This window comes from Leptonotus elevatus, chromosome 14 (assembly GCF_054856555.1).
Source record: "Leptonotus elevatus isolate MCC_2025b chromosome 14, RoL_Lele_1.0, whole genome shotgun sequence".
NCBI lineage: Eukaryota > Metazoa > Chordata > Actinopteri > Syngnathiformes > Syngnathidae > Leptonotus > Leptonotus elevatus.
Window position 1 is genome coordinate 20,565,524 of NC_141252.1, and position 24,904 is coordinate 20,590,427.

At 38.9% G+C, this 24,904-nt stretch overlaps 1 protein-coding gene across 4 annotated transcripts; it reads left to right on the forward strand.

Moving 5' to 3' along the window:
- The first annotated feature begins 158 nt into the window (after positions 1–158).
- On the forward strand, positions 159–23,448 carry LOC147163285 (glucosamine-6-phosphate deaminase 2). Of its 4 annotated transcripts, XM_086094598.1 has the most exons (6): positions 159–603; positions 4,387–4,488; positions 8,570–8,752; positions 8,851–9,035; positions 12,505–12,679; positions 14,355–23,448. In XM_086094598.1, exons 2-6 carry the CDS (start codon positions 4,473–4,475, stop codon positions 14,411–14,413), a joined length of 618 nt encoding a protein of 205 aa, XP_085950724.1. In that variant the 5' UTR covers positions 159–603; positions 4,387–4,472; the 3' UTR covers positions 14,414–23,448. The 4 variants fall into 4 exon arrangements, 3 of the variants coding, with proteins under 3 accessions (XP_085950724.1, XP_085950723.1, XP_085950725.1); XR_015097066.1 differs by lacking the exon at positions 14,355–23,448 and adding an exon at positions 10,427–10,576 and having other exon boundaries at positions 159–4,488; positions 12,505–12,650; XM_086094597.1 differs by having other exon boundaries at positions 159–4,488.
- The last annotated feature ends 1,456 nt before the right edge of the window (positions 23,449–24,904 follow it).

Below are 24,904 nucleotides of genomic sequence, written 5' to 3' on the forward strand. Positions count from 1 at the left end.
GATGGTGCCTGTGCATTTTCTTCGACGTTAAGCGTACATCAAGATATTTTAAATTATTGCCATGTGTAGCTCCGAAGTCACGTGGTCTACCGTCGATCACGTGACATCTTGGGGTCACCGGATTAATGCGGGGGGGGGGGGGGGGTAGACTTCGTTGATCGGGAAGGATAAAGCATCCAATAAAAGCTGTGTGTGACATGATTAACTCATTCTGCCAGATGAGTTTTGGGGAAGTCATTGAGTCATTGTTGCAAATTGTTAACTGTTAATAACTTGATAATTTATCGACCGTGTTCTACTGTTTTCCGCATTGTTTGCTAATTTGAGCAACGCTACGATGCTAAAATATGCCGTAGAAAAAAGCTTTTATTTTGGATAATCCATAATGAGTTCATAATTCATCCATAATTGAATGGTTGTAGTAGTTCAACAATCCCTGTATCAAACGCCGTGTCTTTCTTTAGTACAGTGAACATAATGAGGTTGGTGATTCTGGACGATTATGACCTGGCCAGTGAGTCGGCAGCCAAATATATATCCGTAATCGAATAATCCAATTTAAACCCTCCGCCAACAATTTCTTCACCCTGGGTCTCCCTACAGGTGGGTGTTTTTGCGATTGATGTATTGTGTTCATGCTACATTTGACTGCATGAGTGAACAGTAAAGTCTTTAGAACCCAGGTCGTGAAGTGAAGTCTCCTATGTGAACATGAAAATACCAGCATCTCTTCTGCAACTTGCTGGAGAGATGGTAGTCTGCTTCGAGACTACTGTCAAGGTGCTCCTGAGCCAGGCACAACTGAGTCTCATCTCTCCATGCATGCCTCCATGTGTGGTGTGGTGTACTGTACAACAGGAATACTGTATACAGTGCTGTGAAAAAGTAGTTGCCCTCTTACACTTAAGTGTAATGAAAATTAAATAAAACTATTTTCGGCAACACACATTTTTCACCCGACGAAAACTAGACTAGAGTATAACCTCCATTAATAAACAATAATTGGGATTAAATCAGTATGCATTTTCATCGACTAATAAAGACGAGACAAAAATGTATCTCACATAAAGACTGGACTAAAATCTATGGACATTTTAGTTCATGAACAAAGGCAATATGAAAATTCTAATTTTGTAAAATCCTGTCACCAACACACAGTGACACACCCCTTTCAAATCTGCAGCTAGCGAGTGCAACATACTATTAATGCAACAGTTATAGGCTAACGTTCAAGGAATGTTAATCCCACCGCTAACTAATGCTAGCTAATTTACTAGCTTGTAGCATGGAGTCATAATAGCCTTTTGTTGATATACTGTAAATGTTTATGTGAAGTAGTTAGATTAGGGGCAATTTTCAATATTATCTGCTGACAAAAAATGCAAAAGGGTAAAATGAATGTCCTTACTAAAACTAGACTAAAATGTTGACAGTTTCTATTGACTAAAAATAGACAAATAAAATTATGTTTTCTTGCACAAAAATAAAGACAAAAATGCTCGACTTACAGTCGACTAAAAGGTGACTAAATAAAAATGGGATGAGGTTGACTAACTATGATTAAAACTAACAAGTGTGATTTAAATTGGATTAAAACTGAGACCAAATTTAAAAATGGCTGATAAAATTAACACTAACCCACTGTAATGTCTTAGATCACCGAAATAGGCGTGTTTGGATCAGAGTATGATGCTACCAATCTTCCATGACTGAGATGGTCACCTTGATTGGCTGCACATTTTTCAATTTTAGAGCTGCTCAGTAATGATTTTTTGGGTAATCTGTTTTTGATTGATGAATCTGATTTAAAGAAAAACATTGTATCAGAGTGATCATCCCTGCATGAACATATCACTGGTAATCCTCATATCTCCAAAATCATCACTTCTCAGGAGACCCCAAAAATAGCATTTTTGTTCACTCATTAATATTGCATCATCAAAGAGAGCAAGCCATTTTCAACACTTTAGATTTGTCAAAATGATAAGAATAAATAAAATAACACCCACACGTGTAGACTGCAGATTGACCAATAGTTTAGATTTGTGGGAAAAAAATCCGACATTCACCTGGTCCGTATCGTGCAGTATTAAAGGGATACTTGACTCATTTAGCACTTTTCAGCAGTAAGACGATAATATTTTGTCTATACTTAATTTGATAACTTAATTATTTTTCATGTACAGTTAATACCTTAAAAACACATTTTGCTACTTGCTGTCGACTGGAATTGACATCATGCATGCTCAGGGCTCACAAAACAACGGCTCACAAAACAACCAATCATGGCTCAATTTGCTAACGTCACATGACCAAACCCACAAAACAGGTGACTCGTGATTGGTTGTTACCTGTTTTCCGAGCACCTGTGATATAATTTTCAGTCAACAGCAAGTAGCAAAATGTGTTTTTAAATGTATTAATTGTACATGAAAAATAATGAATAGGGAGAGACCGATTATCGGTGCTGATATTTAGTATTTTGAGGAATATCGGTATCGTCCGATAAAGCTGTTATCTCTCTGAGTGGCGAATGTTTGCGATCTTAGTGAATTTTGTGTTTTCTTCAGGGTTCGTAAAATGTTTCAAAAGTTTGCAAAGATTGGTCACAGACCATTTTTACTTGTCACAAACTAGTTTTCTTGTCACAAAGACATTTTTAACATGTTCTGACAAATTTTCACTGTTTGTGAACATCTTTTGAAACATTTCACTGACGTGAACCCAAAATTTGCTAGGTTCGCAAGCACAGAGATTTGGAGCAATTGTAAAATTGGGTTATTTTCATGAAAATTTTGATGTATATATATTTACCGGTAAAATTTCACCTAACTTTATAAGAGATGCTGCTTATTGCTTTTGTTAAAATTAAAGCAAACATAAGTGAAAGTTTAACATTTCAGTTATGTTTAAATTTTGGAAAACTATTTACTAAAGAAAAGTATTTACTTTTTTGTTAGAATTTTAAAACAAAGTGTCAATTTGCTGTATTTTAAATTTGTAAAAAAATGTTGAAAATTTGAAAGTTGTTTTAACAAACATGCTAATATTTTCTTTATTTTTAATGCTAATATTTTTTATTTTACTGCAAAAGAATATTGGCTCCAAATATCGGTTAGTGGCCTCCTTGCCTACTAATAATCGGTAATGGTATTGGCCCTAAAAATAAATAAATCAGTCTATCACTAATAATGAAATTATCAAATTTATTCTAGACAAAATATTTACTTTTTATTGTTGAAAATGGCTCAATGAGTTAAGTATGCCTTTAAAGGAAAGGAGGAGGGGGCGCTACACTGCACACTGTCACTGACTGGTCTCTAGTTGGCTGCAGGCAGCAAAGTGCGAGTTATAGGTGATCAGTTCTTGTGATTGGCAATGACACGCATATGCCGATCACATATTTTTCCATGGAAATTGTTCGATCGGTGACCGATTGAGCGGAGCACCACCACATCAACCAAATGCAAGCATATTTGATTTTAAAAGACATTCAAAAGGTTTTACTTTTATGTGGCCACTATTTTGTTCAACTCATAGGAGCCAGCTCTTATAGTATGAGGAGAGATTTGTCTCAAAATTAGTCAAAATATATCCGTGAATTTCACGTGTTCAGAGATGGGAAAAGTACTGACATTCTCTACTTGAGTAAAAGTACAATTACTTATGTAAAAGTACTCACTGAAATAATTACTCAAGTAAAAGTAAAATAGGCTCTGAAATGTACTTGATGAGTAAAATTATGTATCTGCTTCAGGAGCTGAGATATCAGTTATTGTTGAATTTCCAGAAAGACTTCACGTTTTCGGGGGTAATTCTAAAGTCACCAATAGGTTTGAGAGGCATGTTTTGGCAAGCGCTTTATGCCAATGGTGAACTTTTTATGTACCTCACTTGCTGAGCGCTCAAATTAGGTACTGAGCTGTGTCGGTAGCCCGAAATTCGACCTCACTGGTAGCGCTTTGTGGTACCAAACTAGAGACGTGGTCATGGCGCGGGTTCGAAGGCACAATTCAGATCCTCTGTCAGGAGTCGTTTTCGTACATACATTTTGTTGACGACTGAGTGCAGTTTTAGCATATCATAAACGTTATATAAATCAGTCAGTTTGGGGGTTTAACAAATGGGCAGGCACTTTTTCCAGAAAACGCCCAGTAGCTTTGAATAGTTTGTTTTTCCCTAATTCAGATCACCACATTTTATGTTTATTTAGGTTGTTTTTATTTATGTGATCATTGTAAACATTAAAATGGGGAAGTTGAGAAGAGAGCAAATACCTTTTCATGGCACTGTACATCAGGGTGTGAGTTTAATTTCTCCTTGAGGGATTTTAATTAATTAAAGACAATACATGCCACACCTACTTGATGCCTATTTTTCTTGCAGGGAGCACTCCATATGGCTGTTACCAGAAGTTAATTGAATATTACAGATGTGGAGAGCTATCCTTCAAATTTGTGAAAACATTCAACATGGATGAGTATGTTGGTGAGTGTCAAGCTGTTGTTTATGGAGCCTCTAGAGGACATGGATGAAAAAAAGAGCTTGATTTGTGTTGTTATTTTGAGATTTGTTTTTCAGATCTCACCAAACTTTCATTCTCGTTAATGCAATTCCAAACTTGAGTTCAAGTTTTAGGCTATCTCATCTCACAAGTTTTGCAAGACTTTGCAGCACTTTTTTTCTTTTTTCTTTTGATTTCTACTTTCTTTTCTTCCATGATCCTTTGGGGCTCAGTAAATCAGTGTACAAATGGTGTGTATGTTTTTGTGTTTATGTACGCAAAGCTGCCAACCTAAACATTTACTTCCAGATCAGTTACCGGTATCTGAATTTACATATTTTTGAATTAAAGTTTAACCTACAAACATTACAAACATTTCCCTTTTGCTGTTATTATAAGCTTTAGCTGCTGTACAAAGCCCCATACTCAAAACTTGAGAACATACAAGAGGCTGTCTTGGTTTTTATTTGTAAAATGTAATTCTCTGTCAAAAAAAAAAAAAAAGCAGGACAGCCACAGCAAATGGATGTAAATTATCGTTCATCTGACCCACTCATACCCATTTGAGTTCTCTCTCTCTGTTCCTCATTGGAGAAAGGGATGCGTGCATTCAAAAGGAGCGGAGAGAAAAAGCAATCTATAATGTATGCACCGGACTGGAGATAAAGATTTTAGATGGCAGAATTGTTTTGTTTTGTTTTGTATTGTTTTTGAGTAACGGAACGTAAATAAATATATATTATTATAAATATATAATACATTTTGTTTGGTCTAAAAAGAACATTCATAATTATAGTGTTTCTATTTTTTTTAATTGCTCTTAATATTTTTAAATGCTTAAATATTTTCTTGTTTTGTACCATAATCGTTTGAATAATCATGATATCAACAATTGCCAAAATAATCGTGATTATAAATGTTTCCATAATCGAGCAGCCCAATTATGAAGACTAAACAACACACCCGGTTGGTCATATTGCTGGACAGATTTAAAGCAGGAGAAGGAAACAAAAACATTTCAAAAGCTTTGAACATCACCGAGTACTGTTCAATCAATCATCCGTAAGTGGAAGGAGTATCAAACAACCGCAAATCTTCCAATACTTTTACAGACCCTACTTATCAGTTTTTTAGTTGTAAAAATGTTTAAAATAAGATAGACACTCTGTTTCACTTAATGACTTTGTGCTAACACCAAGTAGCACAAAGTCATGAAGTGAAAGTTAAACAACTTTTACACAAAATTTCAATGAAATATATTTTTGTTTGTAGTACTCATACCATGCCAAAATGTTTAAAAACTCATGGGGTATGAAAACGTTTTCAAGCCTTGTTGTCGTCATCGTATTGGTAATTGAGATATGAATAGGGGTGTGAATTGCCTAGTACCTGGCGATTCGATTCGTATCACGATTCATAGGTCACTATTTGATTCAATACCGATAAATCCCGATACAAATCTATAAATTGATTATTGCGATTATTATTATTTTTTTTTACTCAAATTTAGAAATGATTAATCAGTAAACTTGTACATGTACACTGTAAGATTTGTATGTAAATTTATTTATTTATCTGAAAATTCTGGCTTATAACTGAGCCACTGCATTTAACAAACAGGTTCTAGTCTGTTTCATGTCTGAACCGCACTGAAATAAAATATTAAGGCTTAATGTTCCATTAATATAAAATTCTTCCATGCTTAATGTGTGAATCCTAACCCTAAGTAAGACGTTTTGTTGAATATTCTCATAAAAAAATTGATGTTTAAAAATCGATTCGGCCGCATATCGAATTGATTCAAGAATTGCGCGCTGTAATATCGCGATATATTGCCGAATCGATTTTTTCTAACACCCCTAGATATGAACATCCAATAAATCGAAATTAGGATGATATCATTCACGTGAACTTGGCGCCGCTTGTATTGCAAGTAAAGCCAACCACATACATCCTTACAAGTTTGGCGGTGATCAACACCTAAAGCTAGCCAATGATAATTATTTTGTGGAGGGAGGGACACGCACACACACCCCCACACACGGACACGCACACACACACACGCACGCACACCCACACACAGACGCGCTTGGCTGAACTTGCACAGTGCGCACACAAGAGATTTACTTCCGGGTCAGCGAGAGACTGACATGTGCTGACGTCAAGCGTAGAATACAGTATATAAAGTACACAAATATTGTGTTTTACAACATTACTGGACTACATTTATAATTCCAAATCTACCGGTGGATAGCTTATAGCGAAGCTGTTGGTAAAAATGTCCATTGATGTGAATAGGAGTGTCTTCCAATACTGTAACCCATAGGTGTCAAACTCCGGTCCTCGAGGGCCACTATCCTGCATGTTTTAGATTTTCCCGTCCTTTAACACACCTGATTCAAATGATCAGCAAGCTCTGCAGGTACTTTATAAAGATCCTGATGATGTAACAAAAGAAAAGATGTGATTAAATAATAAAGACGAAGATTCAAATGATCAGTTTGTCAACAAGCTCTGCAGGTGCCTGACAATGATTCTGATCACTTGAATCAAGTGTGATGGAGGAGGGAACACACAGTGTTATGCTGGAAATATTGTGAAAGAAACAGACACATTCGGGAATTTTAGGAATTTCATGTCCGGCCATTTGGGGCCGGCGGCCGGTCCGCCACACATCTTCAAATTTGACCTTTTTCATCAAACATATGCAAATTAATATTATTCCCATTCTCCAAGGTCTAAAATAACTAAATACACCAGTTATTTTGATCTTGGACCTTGGCTATATCTGCCTCAAGAGCCATGTAGTTTACTTTTGACGTTTTTCAATTTCATTTGCACTTAAATCGCAATTTGACAAAACGCGATTACGTAATCGTGCGAAAATGCGATTTAAATGCATTAAAACAGAGCGGAAGGAGGGAAAGTGGTGTTGGGAGCAGGAACATCACCGCGGTAACTAAAGCCTGGCGCCATAAATGCATGTAATCTTGGTGAGTTTTTTTGTCTCATGAGACGTTGAGATGAGTGTCTAACATGTTTTATCTGTCTGATCGTTGTTTTAAAACAACACTTCAGCGGTGTGAGTTTTGAGATTATGTCGATTCATAAATCATTTCCGGTTTAATACATTTTGTAGAAACTATTTGGGCGTACGCCGCCATTGTTATTTACGTCGCAACGCATTCAGTGCGTAGTGACGTAGAATGGCGGCTGGCTCTCTGCCGAGCAATGTGAAACGCCTATAAAGAAAGCAAGGTAAGCCTCGTAGCGTTCCTAAAGAAACAACACGCGATCAGGAGATGACCCCCCCCCCCACCCCCAATTGAATGTGTTGCAAAGTAAATAACAATACCGGCGTACGTTCAAATAAAGTTTCTATAAAATGTATTAAACTGGAAATGATTTATGAAAAATGAATCTCATAGTTATGTTAGTAACAACCAAAAAAATTATATAGAACAAACTTGTCATTACAGTCGGGGTTCTTTTTAAGACCAAGGACATGTATATGAATGGACTAGCAATGCCGCTTGCTCGCCATCGCAAGCAGTGAACCCATTGGTGGCCATTTCACGTTGCCACTCGCTAAGGCATCTAACTTAAAAACTTAAAAAAATTAATTAAAAAAATTACGCGGCGTTTCACATTATTTTCTGCCTCTATGGCGAACATGCCACTGTGTATGGGTTAGGGTATAGGGTTGTACTAAGACTAAGAAATGTGATACATGCCCATTTAATCGGTAAGTATGCAATTGCAAGATCTGTGCAGAACGTTGGCCATATTTGTTTGCCAACTACGGCAACTACACTAAGTCAAAATATGTAGAAAGCGCCCACAAGTCGCTTTTTATTATGTCACGCCTGCTCTTTGCTGATTGTTTCTTTCAACTGTCTGTTTAGTCAGGTTTGCCCCGTCTCTGAAAAGTGCTTTGTTACGACTGTGACAAGACTCATTCACTGGTATAGGAGTCTGGTTTCCAGGCTAATTCTACCCACTTCTGCTGTATGTATAGAAACCCATGTTTTTTTCCATTGTAACACTGTCAGTGTTGTTGTCCAGGTCTACCCCGTGCCCACCCTGAGAGCTACCATTCCTATATGTGGAACAATTTTTTCAAGTACATTGACATTGATCCCGCCAATGCTCATATCCTGGATGGTAACGCTGAGGACCTGGAAGCAGAGTGCCGGGCCTACGAGCAAAAAATTGCTGAGGCTGGAGGAATCCACTTGTTTGTTGGAGGTTAGACAAATTGTTTATCATTTCTCTTTTTTTTTGTCTCTGCTGAAACATGAGCCTTCTTCCGCTCAGTGTTTCTCCTTGTTCTTCCTATGTTGCAGGTATTGGCCCTGATGGCCACATAGCATTTAATGAGCCAAGCTCAAGCCTTGTCTCTCGAACCAGAGTGAAGACGCTGGCCAAGGACACCATTGTGGCAAATGCTCGGTTCTTTGGCAATAACCTCTCCAAAGTTCCTACCATGGTTCTGACCGTCGGAGTAGGCACTGTCATGGACGCCAAGGAGGTCAGATATTGTTGTTTAACTTTTAGTTTGACTGTTTTTAACTGCTTTAGACTGTTGTTGTTCGATTCAGTCAGGGTAACTCGCATGGTATGTTTGGCCCAGTTTTTGGAATTTACTTAAATCATGTGCATAGATTTAGAACAGTTCTACAAAGCATATTAACATGTTCTAATACACATGTGTCAAGATCCGGTCCTCGAGGGACTGAGTCCTGCATGTTTTTGAGGTTTTTCTACCCCAACAAACATTATTCAATGATCAGGATAATTATCAGGCTCCTGCAGAGCTTGCTGATGAGTTTGAATATGAATCAGCTCGAGGACTGGACTTTGACAACACTGTTCTAATACAATCCTCGACAGGTTTTGTTTTATACTACTACTACTACTACTAATCATTATAATAATAATGCATCAGACGTTTGTAGCGCTTTTCTGGACACTCAAATGACACTTCACAATAGATACTTTATTCATGCACTCACTCATTCACACTCTGCTGGCTATATCTATATCCAGGCCTCTAAATTAACACCTGCCAAATGCGGGTTGAAATTCATTTTGGAGGGTCATCATAAATATTTACTAGACAATTTAGTTGGTAATACAAATTTCAAGGCTCGAAGTAAGCTTACAAGACGTTGTGCAGTCGTGTGCACTTTTTCTGACGTAAATCAATCATTAAACATGTCTTTAAATGTGTATAATTATAAACTGAAACTGAACCATACTCTCATTTAAAAGTGTACAAAAGTATCCTATGTTGAGTTGGCGAAGATGTTTTGAAATGCTCAAGCCATCGGAAAAAAACAGCAGGCCTTTCACAGACTGCATGGATGTGGGAGTAAATAACTAGGACGTAACCATATGTTTCAGAATCAAGTGTATTTAATACGACTTAACATGCTGCCATAGAACTACTGTCTGTTGTTACTTTATGTTTAGGGGTTTCAAAAAGAAAACAAATCTGGGAAACTTTTCACTGGGAAAATTGTGTTTGGCTAGTAACTTTAGAGAGTCACCAGCCATGTTGGCTGGTCATCAAAAAAGTTAATTTAGAGCCCTGTCTATATCTAGCCATTTTCCATCGTTTTCTTGATAATAACCTAAATCAGTGGTCCCTAACCACCGGGTGGTTGAGGACAAAATCACCACCACAACAGAAGCCCAGAGGTGTAGATTGAGAAGGAGTTCATGTTTAAACATCCTGTATTTAAGAAGTGTTTATTTCTGAGTCAAAACTGAGTTAAAAAATATTTTATTTTGAAAAGTGACTCTCTCTGTTTACGACGGACTCTTGACGCATGTCAAGATGCTAATAATGTCTGTCACGCAGCGCTGATGCTAATTGACAAGTTAGCAAAATGAGTAAAAACAGACATATTTGGAAAGTTTCTTTGCAACAGAGAAAAAGGCCCAGTAATGAGACAGCACAGGAGCCTATGACCAAGAAGAAAAAAAAGGTGGATGGACTTACAGCTACAGGTGATTCCCACGCATGATGGCCTTCTCTGTGGTGAGCGGCTCTTAATTTAGCTTTAGGTGAGTGAGCTACTCATGGACTTTAGATTTGTTCTGTGGTGCCTTGTTATGTTGGCACATTTAAGGAGGGCGCTGCTAATATAGTTACAAAAAAATGTGGCTTCACATTTATTGTTATATCTACAAAATACCCCAGTTTTTGTGTTGCTCGTATCATTCATAAGCATTACCATAGTGACCTCACCATATTAAAGTGTTGTTGTTACCCTTGTTATGGTGTTTGTGCTGCTAGTACAGGTACATAAATAAATAATTAGCGGTGTCAGGCGATAGAAATTTGTAATCGTAATTAATCGCATGACTTCAATAGTTAACTCAAGATTAATCGCAAATTTTATTATATCTGTTCTAAATGTACAATAAAATGTACACTAAGTTTTCATACTCTTGTTTACATAAGTGGAAAAAATGTTAAATAGAAATATGGCTGCATCTTTTAGTCATTATACAGTATACAGATACAGTAATTTCATAATAAATCGTAAAATGTTGTTGAAAATAAAATGATGTACTCCACTAAAAAAAACGAGTGTGATATTGATTTGCGTTGGTCATTTTTCTGCCACTGTATGGCATAGTTGCATTTGTAAGACGTCGGTGACAGCTCAGTGCATTTTTTTTCATATTAAGAGCTATCTAATCTTTAACAGTAACATTTTTAAAATCGTAAACCACAACTTGACCCTAGTCTCCACAAATATATGCATTATTATTAAATTTATTACTGCTAAATTTTTGATGTGGACGTGTTCCGACTGGAATTCCCCCATTAATCGCGGACTAAGAAAAAATGTGTGCCGTTAAATGAACTTAATTTTGACCCCCCTAATAAAAATACATAGTGGATTTTCATTTGTTGTTGTAGCCTTTTATTAATCAGCCGCCTAACAGCCAAGCATCCCCCCGCCACCCCAACCCACTGGTTTGCCGGTCTGCAAAAGTTGTGGACTTGTATGAACCATTCTGTGGTGGAAAAAGTTGGGGACCACTGACCTAAATCACATAAGTTCTTACATCAATAGGTATGACATCGTACTGCTAAAAACAAAGCTAGGTATTCTATGTTTTCTTTTCTGTTAGTGGTGTCACTGTTCTGTTTAACGAAAATGTTTATATATACACTGTATGTATTTTTTTTATTTTGATTGCAGAGTCTTCATGTATATTTTTTTATTATTATTAAATTTTAACTTGGATACCTATATTCCCCATGATAAAAGACAAGTATGATTTCACTTCATTTCCTCTTTGCTTAAAGCTCTGTCCCGGCACGACATACCCTATCTCTTCATTATTTCCTCTTTGCTTAAAGCTCTGTCCCGGCACGACATACCCCATCTCTTCATCCTCAGCTCACAGGGCGATGTTTGGTCACATTCCGGGAGCTGTTAGCACTCTTTGACGGCTGATTCTGAACCGTTACTAATTGTCCGTGCCCATTTTTAGAAAGTAGAAGAAAGAAACACACTGAGGTTCAGAAATGCAAACAAAGTAAAAAAAAAAAAAAAAGGGTGCCATGTCGAGCCGTACACCCATTCCATACACACAAGTCAATCACTGGTTTCATACAGCTTTGGACAGAAGGGTAAAGCTGCATGATTAGCACAGTGTGGAGAGCCTCGACTTTGTGTCAGAGCCCTGGAATTCCCCCAAATTAACTCCTCCAAAACGATGATCAAGACATGCAAAGAACAACAACAATTAGAAGAATCACGTGTCTTCAGCTCAAAGCCATTGTGCAACTAAATCTAGCACTGTACTAGAAGATAGTACTTGCCATTGGACAAGTGTCAATCGCAAGTAGAGCTGTTGGTACCTTGTGGGAAAAAAGCCACTGTTCAAGCTTTTCTGAGTTCTTATCTTTCTCCTCTGACAGATGACTTCAGCTGTATGAGATGAATTAATCTCGACCCTCTGCCTCTTCCCAGGTAATGATTCTGATCACTGGTGCTCACAAAGCCTTTGCACTGTATGAAGCTATAGAAGAAGGAGTGAACCATATGTGGACAGTATCTGCATTCCAGCAGCATCCGCACACCATCTTTGTATGTGACGAGGACGCCACGCTGGAGCTACGAGTCAAAACAGTGAAATACTTTAAAGGTACAAATGCAGCAATGTGGCTAACCGTCAAGCCTCACCTAATACTTTATACAGTCTTAAAAATAGTTTATAATGCTCTTATTATTATTAGGGGTGTCAAAATTTGCGTGTTAATATTGAGTTAATTTAAAGTTACTTTAACGGCACAATTTTTTTTAAGGCTTGATTAACAACTGCTCCTTATTTGGAAAGCCTCAACTAGATGAATTCCAGTCGCGACGCAGCAGAAACGTCCACGTCAAAATTACCCAATGCACTGGAGCTGAAATACACAATGTTTAACTCATTTGCTCCCAAAAACGTGTGTTCTATTTTAAATGTCTTAAATGTCCCAAATACGTATTTATACGTTTTTATGGTTTTTTTGTTTTTGTTTTATGCTAGAGCATACAGAAGGCTTTGATGCAGCCTCTGAATTGCAGCGAACAGGTGAAGCAATGGTAGTAATTAGAAAAACGGCCAGAAGGTGGCAACAGAGGTCAACCTAGGCCATGTTGCAAACAAGCTAATTTACCCACAGTTCTAAACAGATTTGTGAATAATGATGAAACTTAGCTATATTCTTATACTAATTGCTGCAAAACGGAAAGAGATAGAAAGAAGAGACTAATCTTTCTTTTGGTAGGTTCCATGTTTTTATCACAATAGAACACAATATTCTGTGGGCCTTGCAAAATTAGTCAAAATCTAGTAAAACAGCCGGGAGCGAAGGGGGTTGCTTCAGTGAAAATGGTTGGGAGTGAATGAGTTAAGGAGCAGAAAGTGAGAGTGGAGGAGCCATTTGGACTGTGTAGCACCACCACCGCTTTCTTTCTTTGAAAGAACACGCTCGGTAGTGCCGGTTAGCACCGAGCTTAGTTGCTACAGCTCTCCAAGAGGGTGTTCATTGGCACTCTCAAACCCTGTGAGAGCCAAGAGCCGAGTGGACGCCATCTTGTCATTTGGAGTGACTCCAAGCCACTTGATCTTTAGATGTGAGGCGTATTTTTTTCAGCAACTCCAGAAAATAGCTTGCAAGTGTAACACACCGATGTTTTCTGGTTCACTTGCAGTAAAGCTGCGTCACTTTACAATGTGCATCCAAGAACATAAAATAAAAGCATTCAACGTGGTGCAAAGGAGTCACTATAACACAATTTAGCAGTCATACATTTATTAACATTGCATACATTTGTGGGGACTGGGGTCAAGTTGTATTTTACAATTTAAAAAATGTGCAGAATTTCACAAATTACTTCATGTTAAAAATTAGACAGCTCTTAATGTGAAAAGAAAAATGCACTTAACTGTCACCATTGTGTTTCAAACGCAATTATGCCATCTAATGACAGAAAAATTACCTCAACACAAATCAATGCCACACTCATGAAATTACTGTATCAATGACTAAAAGATGCAACCATATTTCTATTAGGTTAACATTTTTTCCCACTTTGTTAACAAGAGTATGAAAATTTTGAAAAAAATATTTTATTTTACATTTTATTGTAAAGTTCAATATAAACTTACATATAAAATGTGCAATACATTTGCGATTAATTACAAGTTAATTATTGAATCCATACAATTAATTGATTAAAAATGTTAATCGCCTGACACCCCTAATTATTATATATTATTATATAAGTGTTTGTGCGTGTGTAATTGATTTTTGCATATGTGATTGCCCTTATAGGTTTGATGCATGTCCACAATAAACTTGTGGATCCTGTGCTCAGCGTTAAGGACCACTAATGCTGAAGAAGACTACCAAAGAAGACACTCTCTTTCAACTGTTAAGATTGGGCACAGCTCAATTTTCAAACCAATCATATAGTTAACATTAGAAGGGATGATAACAGCATTGTCCTAAAAATGGCTGTGAGTTGTTAATGAATATGCACGTGTTTCTATTGCAACTGTTGCTGATCCTTCAACAGTACACAACATTGTTATACCTTTTTGATGGTCTTTTGTGCAGAGATGCCAATTGTTAAAATTTGGGTTTATAGTGTTACAGGCATTGCCATGTTTCCGCTATTAAAGGGAAGTCAAAAATGTTCCAGAGAGGGCGAGACAATGTGCAGTAGTTAAGTGTGAGTGAGTGAGTGGCTATCACAAGCTTGGTCTGTAATATCACAACTTTTGATTAGCTGGCGTAAGATTTAACAACCAGTAATGATAGCGATAACTTTTGTTGAAGCTGATCCCTCAATACTAGCTTCAAGCACGTTTCAAGCATAAACATCAGTCACTCATCATCACCCCATTGCCAGCAAAAGGGCTACAAGTGCAGTACCCTCCAACAGTATTGGAGCAGCAAAGTTCAATTCCTTAATTTTGTTCTATACTAAAGACATTTTTAGTTTCAGATCAAAAGATTAAATCATTCAAACCCAAAAACGTGTCAATATTTTTTTTAATGATTTGTCCTTCACTCCCTAAAACGTATTTATAGGTTTAAAAAATAAAAATACAATAATGCTAGAGAATATAGATACAGCTTCTGACATGAAGAAGTTGCTTAAAGCAATGGTAGTTATTACAAAAAAAATGGTCAGCAAGTGGCAGCAGAGTATAAGAGAGTAGCCAGGGCCATGTTGCAACAAGCCCTTTTTCCCAGTGTTTTCAACACATTTGTGAATAATGATTAAACTTAGCTATATTCTATTGCTAATTGCTGCAAAACAGATACAATTAAATACATGTTTTTCCTGATAAAAGACTATAATCTTTCTTTTGGTAGGTTCTATGTTTTTACAGCAATAGAACACTTTTCTGTGGGCCTTGCAAAATCAGTCAAAATCCAGTAAAACAGCTGGAAGCGAAGGGGGTTATTCAGTAAAAATGGCTGGGAGTGAATGAGTTAATATGAGATAAAACTTAAGAATTCATGTGTTTATTTCATAGTATTTATATCAAGATGTGTTGAACAACTCAGTATAAAGCACCTTTTGTTTGATCGTATTCGGTTTAGGTGAACGGTATGGGATTTTTAATAGGTTCTAGGTGAATTAATGAGTGCACATGCACATACTCACGCACATACAAGAAAAAGAAAAAAAAAGAAGAAGAAAAAGAGCAATGATGATGACATGTCGAATTGAAGATTACCGAATGAACAATACTGAGCTCCCTCAAAAAAAAAAAAAATGCAGATGACTCATCAGCAAAGGAAAGGCTCCGTTTGTGATGTAAAACATGTAGTCATCTGTGAAGCATGATGGAGGTACTGTAAATGTCATTGCTTCATGGGCTTGCGTGGCTGCTTCTGGAATGGGCTCACTAGTCTTCATTGATGATGTAACTCCTGATGGTAGCAGCAGAATAAATTCTGAAGTTTACTAAACCATTTTGTCTTGCAATTTACAGAAAAATTTATCCAAACTAATTAAGACAATGACCCAAAATACACTGCCAACAAGAAACATGACTTCATTAGTGGGAATAAGTGGAAGGTCTTAGACTGGCCAAGTCCATTCCTGAACCTTAACCCAATAGAACATGCATTTAGCCTTCTCAAGAGGAGACTGAATGGCAAAACCTCCAGAAACAAAAGAAGAACTGAAAGGGGGGGGGGGGGGATAACTTTGCGTTCTCACGTTATTTGCATGCCCTCACCAAAAAAAAAAAGCATTCCCTTGCAAAGATTGCGCTTCCTCGCAATATTTGCGTCCTCTTGCAAAAAAAAACTTGGAAAGATTGCGTTCTCTTGCAAGATTGCGTTCCCTTGCAATGATTGCGAGAAAATAGTTATTTTTTTGTGATGCACCGAATATTCCGCCAGCAAAAATTTCGGCCGGAAATGGCTATTTTTTGCCATTTTCGGCATTCGGCCGAAATAAAATAAAAAAGCGAAAAAATATGGCCGAAATAGGTTGTGGTGACGCAACGCAAAAAAACGCTAAAAGCAAGTGTCTGTTTGAATTAAACAGCGAACGCGGGGTGAGTTTCTTTTCTTCTCGCTGGCTTTTTCCTGTGTGAGTTTGCACCGGTCGGTCGCAGCAGATGCCGGAGGGGCGTCGATTGGTGTACAACATTTAAGTGGGTCGAAAAAAGACAGAACTGCCGCTACTGCAGTACAGGTGAGCCACTCTTTCTCCCAGAGCACCTTCCCCCTTTTTTTTTTATAAGACCCCCTCGAACGCTTACGCTTTTTCACCGGCATCGCCGTGGCCGTGCCAAATACTTTAGCTAATGCTAGCACTATTGCTATCAACAGTTTTAAACACGGAAACACTTACCGCTATCTCCGGGTGTGTGTGACTTTGCAGTTCGTTCCCGAAGCCGATTAGCTGGTGCGAACAAATTTATTTATTTATTTTTAAACATTGGTGAATATGTGAATGTGCCGATTTTAAGTGCGCCGCACCTTGTCGCGCCACACGCATCCGTCCCCGCCTATGCAAACTACATTGACTATAAGATGCAATTGCACCGCTAGAAAATGCTCAACCCTCGTTTGGTGTTTGATGTACCATTAGCCAACATGTCTGCGGTGTGGGCACATTTCAATTTATATTGTGCTTGGTTAAAATGCCAGTGCTAAATAATTATTTAATAATAATATAATTATATAATAATAACAAAAATGCAATGATAGTAAAAATTGGCGCTTTGTTTTTTCCGATTTTCGGTTTTGGCCAACCATTTTCATTTTGGTGAATCCCTAGTTTTTATTAATTTTTTTATTTAATTTTTTTGCAAGGGGACACAATTTTTTTATAAACGAGTTGATGCACTTCCGGGTCAACTTCAGTGTGACCTAAAGCAACGAGGTCGGAGCATCTAGAGCAGTGGGAAAGCTTAATTGAATTTTATTTTCAAAAGGTTCTGCCGTAGATATCTATGCTATGGTGTGCCGCCTCCTCTCACCCGCGCATTCGAGGCAACAGTATCCATACTAACCTGGAAGTACAAACCCAATTCCCAAAAAGTTGGGACACTATACAAATTGTTAATAAAAACTGAATGCAATTATGTGGAAGTGCCAAATTTCAATATTTTGTTCAGAATAGAACACAGATGACAGGTCAAAAGTTTAAACTGAGAAAATGCATAATTTTAAGGGAAAAATATGTTGATTGTAAATTTCATGTTGCCAACAAATCTAAAAAAAAGTTAGGACAGGTAGCAAAAAGAGGCTGGAAAAATCAATTGCACAAAAAAAAAACAGCTGGAAGATCAGTTACCACTAATGAGGTCCATTGGCAACTTGATTTGAGTATAAAAAAAGTTTCTCGGAGTGGCAGTGTCTCTCAGAAGCGAAGATGGGTAGACAATCACCAATTATTCCAATGTTGCGCAGAAAGATAGTGGAGAACTATCAGAAAGGTGTTTACCAGCGAGAAATTGCAAAAAGTTTCACACATTTTGGAGACCACAGCTGTGGGTACCAGATATGATTGGCCTGCGAGATCGTATCGGGTCCTTTGGCGGCCTGTGCGCCTGCCGATGATGTGTTCAGCTTTTTTGTTTGTTTTTGCTTTTTTAAACCGTGCTCATTTGTTGCCATATAAAGTACTAAGAATTACAAATAAAGAAAAGTCTTAGTCTTAATACAGTAATTTTACATTATTTGTCCCATCTCAGTAAATTAATTTGATTATGTGAATTCAGCTTTAAATTTATATTCATTTCTTTTACTTTTATTAACTTATTTTCACTGTACTGTTATTCTGTCTTCATTATGTTATTATGTATTGTGTCTTAACTTATCCTACTTTTATATTCTTAGGTTTGTTATATTTATTCTAACGAACTAAGTGTGTTGTGTGTGTTCTGGGCTGTTTTTGAAATTTGTAACCTGCATGTGTCTATCCTGTATCCTTGATTTTTGAAGGAACAAAAATTTATTGAATCGTTGATCAGCTTTCAGTATTAGGTAAAACGACAGTGAGCAATTAAATGAATAAGAAAGTAAAATAAGAATACTGTACTAAAATAGCAATTGAAAACTAATACTGGGTGTTCCTTTGCATTTTGGCCTTTTGAGGGTGGTGTCGTGCCTTCATCGTATACACACCTACAATAAGAACAGAAGAAAGTTGTGATTGAATTCTATTAAAACCAGTGGCGTCTCTGGCATGAAAACTTGAGTGGGGCACAAAAGTGGGCACTTTACATCCACAAGCAGCAAAGCCTACACAATAAATTCTAATTCAATTCAAGATCACAATCCGGTGGAAAAGCGCTATATAAATGAAGTAGTCTACAATTTATTCATATTCGAATGCTTCAAAATAGGGTTTTGCAATTAATCGAAATCCAATTAGAATTTCAATTATTACACTCCACAACTACAAAATTGGTATAATCGTAAACAAAATATTATTAACTCATTTTGAGTTGTCTAAATTTATATATTTGCACCTTTTTTATTTTAAAATGGCTAATTTAATAAATCCTGTTTGCTCCTAAATGAACTTGCATAATTGTAGTGTTTCCCAAAATTGTCTTAATATTTTCAAATGTTAAAACATTTTCTTGTTTTGTATAAAAAAAAAAATATTTGTTAGAATAATTGTGATTTCAATTACCAAAATAATTTGGATTATTATTTTTTCCATAATCGAGCAGCCCTAGTTCAAAATAAAAATGCTACTCACCAGTGATGTTCATTCATGTTCTAGTTTAACTTTATTTCCAATTGGCCAGATTTTATTTGCTGCTTCAAATTCAGCACATGAATTAGTTTTGCTGAAATTACTGAAAAGTGTACTGTCTACAAGCTATGCTGGTTTAACGGTCCCATGGTATGAAAATGCACTTTACTGGGGTTTTCTATCAATAATATGCATCCCCGGCCTGTCTACAATCCAACCAGGTATAAAAAAAAAAGTCCATCTGTGACTTATTTAGCTTTCTTCTCCTTTCTAAAACTTGGGCTTCAAATGGGCAGATTAAACTTCCGTGACTTAGTGACGTCAAAAAGACACGGAAGTGCACTCGACCCAGCCCCCTCGGGTTAGTGGCACCACCTCTGGTAAAGGTTTGTCACGCCCACTGAAATTAGAGAAGCTGGCTGCTCCTTTTCCTTTTCCTCCCTCTGCTCGCAAATGCTCCGTGGAGAGGGGAAACAATGATCAAGTCTTTGAGAAGACAGTGGATTAATTTTATTTTTGAAAATACGTGTACCGACATGATTTCTCAAAGGGCTGTTTTGTTAGTGAAAGCCTGTTCAGAGCTGGATTTGCAACACGTTTAAACATAATGGATCGGTCCCAACAGTGTGACCCGACTACAAATGGGAAAGATGTAAGTTTAACATTTTTGATTTAGCCTTCCTATCCTTTCTAATAAGAGATGTGGACCATCTCTACCATATTACTGGTGTATTTTTAGTGCCTAAAGTGGGAGCTACATTTGTCGTGTGGAGGTTGTTGGGTTACAAGAGGTCAGATATAATAAAGCAGACGGTGGTTGGATAATATGAAGCGGTTGAAGCAGGTGTGAATTGTTTTGTCACAATACCAACATTTTGACTTCGATACTATACCTGCATAAAATACCTTAGTACCGGTACTGAAACGGTACCTCGACAAAACTCAAAATTAAAAACCTCAGCAAAAGCAGCAAAATTAAAACTGACAAAATAACTTATTAATTCAAAATATTGGGATGCATACATGTTAATTTATGTATATACTGTATATATTTATCTTTATACTGTAAGTGCTTTCACCATATTTTTGAAGTATTGTATTTGACTGCATTTGATGTCATCCGTTAAAACCGTTAAATATTGGCAATACAGTGGCACTCCAATGACTCAATGTAACGTTGCTTGTATGCTCTTCTCCATTTCGCTCCCAATTAGTCGAATGCGTAATCAAAGACTACAAACTGGGAACAAAATAATTCACACTCCACTTATTTTTAAGGGAAGTGTCAAAAATGTGTCACAACCTGTGTCTGTTGCTCTGTCAGTCGTCTGAGCTTTTTCTATGCATAACTGTGATTTCCTACTGTGTGCCTGTTCATTGAACGCACCTTGAGTCCACTGCAGGAATGATTGCTGCTTTTTCTTCTGCTTCTCCGCGAAAAACATTTGCTCTCGTTACAAAACGTTTCTAAAACTGAAAATTGAAAACCACACGTGTTCTTCATGTGTTTATTGAAAACATGCGTAGGCAATGCCAATGCTGTCGCGTGGCTTCCATTCTGCTTGCGCGCTCGAGTGGAGCCTTAATTAGCGCGTCATACTTCTCAACAAGGAGTGGACGGCCAGCGAGTGCTACACTTAATAAGCTTAATTAGCGCTTCATGCTTCTCAATGAGGAGTGCACGTCCACGGCCATGCATGTATGTGTACCGGCCTTTAAAACAGAGTTTTTCTTCTTTTTTTTTCAAGTACTGTTAGAAAACGATCCTTAAGTTTTCCGCGTGTTCGTAATGTTGATTTTCTGAATACAGACTGGAGATCGGTGAACAGGTCCTTCAAAGGATTTATTTTACAGAAATTTCTGGACACAGACAAGTTACAGTCAAAACGCTGCAGTTCCCCTTGCCAGTGTGTCCCCCCTCCCACTTGTAGTCGTTCTTATACTTTCAGGATAGCGGCCCCCAAAAAACCCTCCCCTCTCCCCTTCCTCCTTCGCTGCCCTTAAGCCCTGCCCCTCTCGCAAGACAGAAAGTACTCAATACACATTGACAGATGGCCGATTGATGTGGAAATACAGTAGGTCCCAGACAACCCAGCACACCGACAGATGGCCGACCGATGCGGAAACACAGTAGGCCCCAGACAACCCGGCACCCCCGCAGCAAACACAACTTTACAAAGGAATCCTTTTTAACACATTTTCTCCCCCAAAACAGATGGCTAATTACGTGGGAAAAGGAAGGAAGAATCTTCAAACGTTCCGTCACATTATTACACTCATCAAGCTTTACTGAGGAGGTTAAAGCAGTTATGGCTAAATCTAAACAGTTATAACTAAAATCAAAACAGTTATAATTAAATCAGAGCAGAAGACTGTCAACAGTACCTGTACTAATAAAAAATGATACCAAGCCGTTTTTGACGCCAAAACATCAAGGTACGGTACTGGTACCTGTATCCCGTGCAACACTAATTTGCTGTGACTGGCAACTTGCCACCTAGTTGACATGACTTAGTGATGCTAACCGGCCGCTAAGTGGTCTCGACGAGACGGCTTGCACGTTGCGACCGCGCAGTGGCCTAAATGTGCACATTTGTGTTATTCATAACCGCTTGTAAATGTCTACAAGCATTCACGGCAAATCGGAGACATTCACGGCAAAATAACGTTCGCAGGAGATTTGCCGGTTACAACAAAATAACCATTGCCTAAACAATCACAATCTAACGCTGCAACATAGTCTCTGTAGCATCGTAATGCTACTTTTTCTTATGGTAAAACGTTATGCTACTTTTTCTTATGGTAAAACGTTATGCCACTTTTCCACATATTAAAATAGTTCTCAAATGTGCAAAAGACATGTCTGTATTTTTCTTTTCTTCTGCTCTTATGGCCAGTCGTTTCCATTCACAACATTAGCATATTGCTACCATGACCGAAATCACTGCCCCTTTCAGAGAGAAGGGTATGGCCTAGGCGTGGCCTGGTGCAGCTATTTACATAAAAATGACACACCCCTAAAACAGGCTGTTTTGAACGGAGCGTTTTTTGGCTGATTTAGGGACAGCAAAAATATTAGATCCAAAGTCAATTTTGCCGAATGCATGTCATAGACATGTCTTTTACACATTTGAGAACTATTTTAGTACGTTGAAAAGTTTAATAATATGAGACCTTTAAGGTGGCCACTCTTGCAAAATTTCACCTCCACTTAAGCCACAAGCTTCAATCATAACTGCTGCAGTGTTTTGCCTCCTTCATTCAGCGCTGCCTCTCTCTCTCTCTTGAGCGATGACGTCATCAACAAATCTACTTCATTCACACTGTTGGTTTGCTCCCGATAAAAAACAATCTAATTTACTGCTGTATAGCTGCCGTCCGTCAAAACTGAGCATGTGTTGATTGGGTCTTGACGTCACGTGACATCAGTGCTGTATTTTAATTGGATGATGGGCCCAGTTAATGTGGCCCCATGGCTGTCTCTTGAGAGCACCTTTGGACATGCGCACTATGATTTGAGTGACTCATCCACTTAAAAAGACGCTCATGGGCCGGCCCTATCAGTCCTGTTTAGAAAGTTTTCACATTTCATGTTGTGGACCCTGACAATTTAACGACTGCCAGCTATTGTCTTTTTTGTCTTTATTTTTGAGAGAGCTCAGTATTGTTCATTCGGTAATCTTACCGATTCGACATGTCATCATCATTGCTCTCTGTCTTTTTTTTCTTCTCTTTTTCTTTTTTTTTTGTATGTGCATGAGTATATGCTGTTAGATTATCAACATTGTTTTTCTGTTTCAATTTATATTTTAACCGTTTTTTATATTAGTTAGAGCTGTGTAATAATAGGACAACAGTTGATTCATATGTTAGTCAATCTATAGTCCTTTGTTCTCTTCTCTGGAAAGAAATGTCTAGTAAGGTTTCTGAGTTATCTAAATGGGGGATGTTTGAAAGTGCAAGCAGAGGTCTGTCCATAAATTTCCTGGTGCAAGGAGGTGCCGGGGGACCAATTGTTTACCCACATCTGGAGTGAACTAAGATAGGATCTGGAGTAGGATTATCAAGTTGTGTATTTCACTGTGCTGACAGGACAGGATGACAGGGGGGGAGTATTTTTTCTAAACACTGTTTTTGTATAAGTGTGGAAGAGCGGAGAGCGAGATTCACACTTCGAGATCACTTCTGTTTGGGCAAAAAGTGACTTTGGAAATTTCTGAATAATAAAAGCTTGCAAGAAACTTCTTCACGAGATCTCAACTTTGAGTTTTATTTGACCACGCAGGAAATCAAAGATTTGATTTCTAACAATGCGTATGCGGGTGTGTGTGTGCATATGTGCGTGCGTGTGAGTGTGTGCTCATTCATTCACCTAAAACCTATTAAGAATCCCATAGCGTTCACCTAAACCGAATACTTCAGAATCCCGCTAGAGTCGTGAAGTTCTCAGGAGACCCGAGGAAGAATAAAAAGAAAAGAAAAGTGAAATCCATCACCTACTACCCACCGGGTTACCAACCAGAATCTTTCACCAACCCCAGAAACATCTAAATGACAACGACTGCCTGCTATTTTCAATTCAACTGAGTTAAAAATGGCATCAAAAGTCCCCTCTCCCTCGTCACCCATCCTCCTCCTCTCCCCCTCTCCTTGCGTCCCTGCCGCTGCCCCCTGCCCTTCTTGTCGTCCCCTTCCCCCCTCCCTTCCCCCTCCCCGGTACGCCTTCCTTCCCCTCCCCTGGGCCGGGGGCTCCATCCATGGCCCGGGTCTCGGTGCTACGGGGGCCGGCGGGGGTGGCTGGGGTTTGGTGTCGTGCCCGCCCCGCTCCAGTGGGCGTCCTGGCACCTCGGGCGGGACCCAGTATCCGGGGGGCGAGCCCTATCGCCCCGCCGGACGGGTCCCATATGCCCGCCGGGGTCCTGGTGGGGTGGGTGGGGGTTTGGTGGGCCGGTGCGCCTCCTGCCCCCGCCCGGTTGGGGAGGGCCCCGCTGGTCACTCCTCTTAACTCACTACACTAGGTTTGCACAATACACTTTTATAGACATATAGGGCACATAACACACGTTGGGGGGGTGGGGTAGGGTGGAAACACCGTCTTCACCCTACAACTCCCCTCCAATTTTAATACACCACACAACTTGGGGGGGGGGGGCTTGTGGGGGTGCCATCGGTTGGGGGCCGCAGTATAGAGCAGTGCTGCGGTCCCCTGTCCGTGTCCCCGCCACCCCCCCCCCCCCCGCCCTATCTATTTTTTTTAATGCACCACATACACTCAGTAACATGCTTGGGTGGCGGGTGGATCGGAGCGTGGGAATATCATTTCCATCGGCTCCGGTTCACCTGCTCCTAATTTTAATGCACCACACACACACACTTGTATATACACTGGGTGGGGTCACATTCACGGTTTAGGGGTAGAGTTCGCCAGTCGGCGAGCTGGCGGACTCAGTAACAGGGGTTAATTTTCACAAAGAACGCTGGGGTGACGACCCCGCTGGGCCTGGGGTTCGGGGGTGTCGGCCGCCCTCCGGTGCCCCCATCTCCCCCTACTGCCCCCGGTGTTCCGTCCTTCCACACGGCGGGGGGTGGGGTGGGCGCGGCTGCCCTCTCCGCTCCGCTGTCCGGCCCCTCTTCGGCGCCG